This window comes from Phalaenopsis equestris, unplaced genomic scaffold (assembly GCF_001263595.1).
Source record: "Phalaenopsis equestris unplaced genomic scaffold, ASM126359v1 Scaffold000061, whole genome shotgun sequence".
In the NCBI taxonomy this organism is placed as follows: Eukaryota; Viridiplantae; Streptophyta; class Magnoliopsida; order Asparagales; family Orchidaceae; genus Phalaenopsis; species Phalaenopsis equestris.
Window position 1 is genome coordinate 1,302,868 of NW_018164503.1, and position 6,000 is coordinate 1,308,867.

Consider the following 6,000-nt stretch of genomic DNA (forward strand, 5'->3'; position numbering starts at 1 on the left):
CTTTGACAAAAGTATATGGCAGATGATCAAATAAGTTAAAACCTTAAAATATTGTTCTCAATAACGTTGGTATTTGAGGAAAGTAATATCCATGAAATCATAATTTTTTACAGTGGACAAGGAATATACCTTCTTTTCAAGTAGTATCCAATAAAAAAAACCCTAAATAGATTTATAGTATAATTTGTTCGTATACTAAGAATGAATATGAATGAAGGATAAACATCCAAAAAATTTTCACAGAAATGGAAGAAATGATTTTAGTCTTAGTAAAACAATTAAGAATGGTTTTAACAAAAGTTTGAAATTAAAATGCATATAAGATAATGTAGTCATTAGGAAAGTTCCTAGCCAGACAGAAAAATTTGTGGAGAACAATGGTAATGTAGCCCCTCTAAAAAGTACATATTTTTTCTTTTAGCAACTTTATTGAGAGGTGTTGACATGAGATCTTTTTGGTGGATAACTCCTTGATGTAGGAAATAATCTCTAAGGCTGATTCAAAATATATTTTGACATTGCGGATTTTTGGAGCTAGAAGTTCAAATTGAAATTGAGTGTGAATTTGGTGTTAGAATGTTTAAAAGTTTATCTACTTTTAAGTTTTTCATTCATTAACAAAACCCAATGGAAGAGTGTGATCAAGAATGAAGAAAATGATCAATTAGCTCCGAAAACATTTGTTTACTCTTGATGGCCTCTGAGTTGAACAAGTGTCGAAAATGACACATCTCTAACATGCCCAAATATATGTATGATATGCACAAATTTGAGTAGGAAGCATTTTCAGAAAAAAACTAGGTTCTAATACAATTTGAACACAACAAAAATGTCGCTTGAGTAACGCGCAAGGGATGGTCTGCCCATGAGATATCAATACAAGTGCATGCCATACATCAATTAACAATAATCAATCAATGCTAAAATTAGAGTGTTGTTTGCAAAGGACAATTGACGAATGTGATAAAGCATATCTTTTATTAACATTTCTTTCTTTTGCTATTATTAAGTTTCTTTTGTGAATATATGTATTTTATATTATACTTCACTACATGCCACATTTAAAAGAAAATACTATAAATTACATATTTTATATTAATTATTTATAAAATATAACATTATGCTTATAGCATGATGTATGCTAATTTTTCTAGTTATGTCATATTATTGTGGCCATGTCAACTTATCGTGTCTATGCTTCATATGTCCCCACACATCACTATAAAAAGGAAAAAAATGGAAAGACTCGTTGATTTGATTGGAATAGAAACTATGAGTGTGCTTAACCATATGACAATATTAAAATTCTATCTGCTTTTCTTAGGGGTGAATAGAGAAGAAATTAACTTTTGAAGTAAAATTTTGGTGTCGAAAGTAATAGTGTCAAAGCCAAACATGACCATCATTATTTAAAGTGCTTATAAACAAGATTAATTGTCAGTCATAAGGCAAAAAGAAATTACCAATTGATGCATTGTCCATCTAGAAACAAAGAAGAAACTTTTGAAGCCATAAATAAATTGCAAACCAGTTAGAAGTGAATCGTTGATGCAACCAGGAGCACCTGTCAAATAAATTTCAAGTTCTAAAAGAGTTACTAGTCCAAAGAAATATCTCATGAAATCAACTGCAAGAAATCACTCATTGACACAAACTATGGCATAACCTAAGTTCAATCACAATTGCATAAATAATAAAAGGTTTAAAAAAAATGTTAAAATTGATAAATTTCACATATGAATCCTATACTTTAACAGTTACCTTGAAAAGGTGTGGCGATGGTGATCCACTTGTTCACATACTTCGCAAACACCTGTTACATCATTTCAAAGATTAAGAAATCTGTAATAACAGAATTCCAGGACTGGTGTCATCACCATCCCTAGGCAAGAAAAGAAATCAATTCCTGTCATAATTCAGAAAAAAGCTTACATCTTTATGAAGGTACATGAAGCACTGAACAAGTAATCCACCCATAGAATGCGAAATTACATTCACCTTTTGCCCACCAGAGGCTTTATAAGCAGTTTTTAGTTTCATTTTCAAACCATCCATTGCTTTGTCAATCCTGCTAAAAACGACTATCTAAATCATACAGAATTTCAATAAGTAAATCTGCAGAATTCCTGTAATCTATCAATTTAGATAGTTTACAATGATTGCCAACATATTCCAAATAATTTGTCAATGACCCACCTATTGCTTTGACGAAAGTCATAACCATATCCAAATAAAGTGGTTCCTTTCTTGTAGCCACAATCAATGAGCATTTCAATCATTTCATGAAAATGATATACATCAGTGATGTGCAGCAATTTTACCCACTGTAGATAAAAAAAAAGAAAAACAAAACAAAACAATCAGAACTGGATAAACTTTGCAAAAAGTATAGAGCAATGGGCATATCTTTCAATAATAAGCAGTGATTAGCTATATAACACAATGTAGAATTTGGCCGTTTACCTAGTACGGCATAGGGCACTGCATTATCTTCAAATTATATTAAACGGTTACAGACTAGTTAATAAATTAAAGCATCAAAACCATCATTTTCATCATCATCATTAATCTTTTACCAAACACTTCGGTCTAGATCTATGATCCTTCCGTTACATTCCTTCCTACGTAGAAGGTGACTTCACAAGCAAATATTTTAACATTTTTTTTTTCTTTTTGTCATTCAGATTCCTTTCAGAGCAAATTTGTTTTATCACTACACCTCTCTCCTTTAATTGTACAGGCCAAAAGATCCAAAACCAAATGAATTTATTTTTCACAACTTTATATTGAATTGGTGCTAATCCCACTGTTCCTTTAATATTTTTTCTCAATATATGCTTCTTAATTGAATTAGGCATCATCTATAACACACTCATTATTTTCACACTCAACTTGATTGTCAACAACTTTCTTTGTTGCCAACTCAGACCCAAAAAGTAAAGGCAACGTAACTACAAATTTTTAAAAGTGCCTTCTAAATCTGCACGATGTTCTCTTATTACATACTCTAAGGAAATGCTCCCTTAACCGCCCATTGATTTTGTAAAAGACATTCAAGAACTTAAAACCATCAAAGCGTAAACAGCATTTGAATGATAATTAAAAAAGTAACAAAATAAATCTATCAAAATAGCATATCATATAATAATTCATTATAATAATAAATCCAGAACTCTCCTTTCTAAAATCTTCCACAGTTGTTCTAACTTTTGACTTCAAAAAAGATATCAACTATCAAAACTATCATATTATACATATGCATATTAAAATCTATGCATATTCAAAAAAGATATCAACTATCAAAACTATTATATTATACATATGCATATTAAAATCTATGCATATTATACATCAAGGTACAACAACATAAATATCTTTTACAGGCATATGTATAATAGGAAAAAAGAAGAGTGACGGTGGTTCTCAATATAACACTTTTATGAATGAAAATTCATTGGAAGCTCCACAACAATCAATGCTACTCACTACCATAGTTTAATTTTTAAATACAATTTATACAAATATTCTCTATTTTTCATCAAATCAACTATCATGACACTATTAGATTGTGTTAAGGTCAATCAAAAGCATATAACAACATCGTTTTATTACCCTCCAATTTTTTAATAATCATCTTAGCAAAAAAATCAACTCTATAATAGATCTTCCACTATTTGATATAAGAAAATGAATCTTTGGAAACTTCATAACTACATCAAATGCTATTCACTACTTTAATACAACTTTAAAATACATGTGATATACACATTTTCTTTTATTGTTCATCGAATCAACTATCATGACACTATTTTGTCTTTTTATGGTGAACAACAGCTTATCGAGATTACGTTATTACTCTTCCATTTTCAATGAGCATTTAAGCACGAAAATAACCTTTAAAAAAGTATGTAATGCTGATTCTCAATCTAACACTACCATAAATAATTTTTTTAGAAGTTCTACAACTACATCAAATGTTACTCACTACTTTATATAACTTTAAATATAATTTATATACAGATTTTTTTAATTATTATTCAACAACTCAACTATCAGGACACTTTATTATGTTTTTAAAGCATATCAAGTTCATTTAATAGCTCAAATGAGAACGAAGCCGAATTTTCGCACAAAGTAGAGCAAACAAATATATTCTTCAATAACACAAGGCAACACAATATGAATACATAAAGATAAATACCTACGATTCGAGAGGGGGGCTATCTCTTTCAACAACTACAATTCGAGAGGTAGGCAATCTCTCCTAAACCGTAAACCTAAGACTCAAGACAATAATCACATGCATAACCCTAACCTTAAACATATTAGCTCTATTTATATCCCCACAACAATAAATAACAAAAGCTTAAATTCCACTTAGGTGCCGGTGTAGCATTACTTCCCTCCCAAAAAGACACATTATTCTCAAGGTGGGAAAAAATGAAGTTGTTTTTGGATCAATTGGTATGACTCTCACTCATAAGCTGACATGATTTTGGCTCTCATCATCGTCACTTAATTGAAATAAGTAATAGATCATTCACACTGCATTGGGGACGTGCCTAATTCATAGCCTGAAACATCTATCCCTACAATGAAAGGCCGGCTAAAATCCAATAAAGTTCGCAATGGTAAACTACTTAAGGCCTTCTTTAACTTCTCAAAAATTTCAATGTCACCTTCTCCCACTATAAGTTATCCTTCTTCAGTTTTTTCCGTCAACGGCCACACAATCGAATTATAACCTGGCACGAACTTTCGGTAGTATCTTGGAAGTTCCAGAAATCTTGCCAATCCCATCAAAGTCTTAGGTAGTGGCCACTCCAATATGGTTGTCACCTTCGATGGATCTGTTGACGCAAAGTCTTTCACATATTAAGGTTACCGCAAAGCACTCCAATCTTGTCTCCATCCTGAATACTCCGCAATATCAAAACACAATACTTTACAGACTCCCCTGCTCTTCTCCACTTGTCTCATTCCCTTATACTCCTGAATCACATTCCTCCTGGAAGGCTGCCACAACAAAAGGCACCAGCACTATTAGATGTGGCCATCTGTCGGTGTCTTACCACTGTGGTTTTCTGTTCCAGACCGAGATCGTTCAAATTGAACTTCTCCAGTCCTTAATCACATGTCTTGTTCTGCCTACTGTCGCTCGTTCCAAACTTTCAGATATCGTGCAATCTTCTTCAAATGTTGTCGCTCGAATCTGCTACCGACTCCTTCGCTTGATCCTGTCTGTTCCTATTTATTCGAGCCTTCCAAATGTTGTGTTATTTCTTCCAAGTGTTGTCGCTAGCATCTATACCAGACACTATGGCAAGATCTTGCGAAAAGTTGTGAACCCCCCCCCTCTCTTCCATATATGAGAGTCATCTCTCCATGGAAGAGAAACGCACCTCTATTTTCGATCTAATTTAGCTCACTTTTCACTAATTTCTCCTCTTTTTTTATTATTATTATTTATTTTTGTGTGCATTGCAACCAAGAACATTGTCGATCATAGAAGGTGAAACATTATTATTATTATTATTTTTTGTGTGCATTGCAACCAAGAACATTGTCGATCATAGAAGGTGAAACTCCTATGTGTTGACATCCAATCGTTGGCTTCCCAAGTACCCTGAATCGTGACTAGGGGACCACCGATCCCAACATTGCTTCCAAGTACTCGCAGATATTTGATCACAAGGGCGGCACCTATACGCGCAATCCCTTCAGTCTTACCAACTAACTCGGGTCATGAGTACATCGCAAGATTCGCCAATACGCCGTGATGCTTCCCAGCTAGCTACAATCATGAATGTATTGTGAGATTTGCCTCTTCCTATCTAGAATGCAACTATATCGTCGTTGTTGGCTTTCCAGCTAGCAACTCTATCACAACAAAGGCCACCAATAGCGATTACATTGCAAGGTCTGCGATCTCATCGTTGTCAACTAACTGGAATCGTGACAGTATATGCGAGGGTCAGCGATAATTCCCAACTGCCCCCC

The 6,000-nt window shown here is 33.1% G+C and overlaps 1 protein-coding gene across 1 annotated transcript in view; it reads right to left on the minus strand.

The window, feature by feature from the left end:
* The window catches only part of LOC110019541 (phospholipase A(1) LCAT3), a 78,667-nt gene that overhangs the window by 54,484 nt on the left and 18,183 nt on the right, over positions 1–6,000 (minus strand). Inside the window, exons 3-6 of the mRNA XM_020717239.1 lie at positions 2,197–2,324; positions 1,933–2,068; positions 1,762–1,813; positions 1,464–1,564 (exon numbers count right to left, since the gene is read on the minus strand). Coding sequence (XP_020572898.1) covers positions 1,464–1,564; positions 1,762–1,813; positions 1,933–2,068; positions 2,197–2,324 — 417 coding nt within the window. The remainder of the gene's footprint in view (positions 1–1,463; positions 1,565–1,761; positions 1,814–1,932; positions 2,069–2,196; positions 2,325–6,000) is intronic.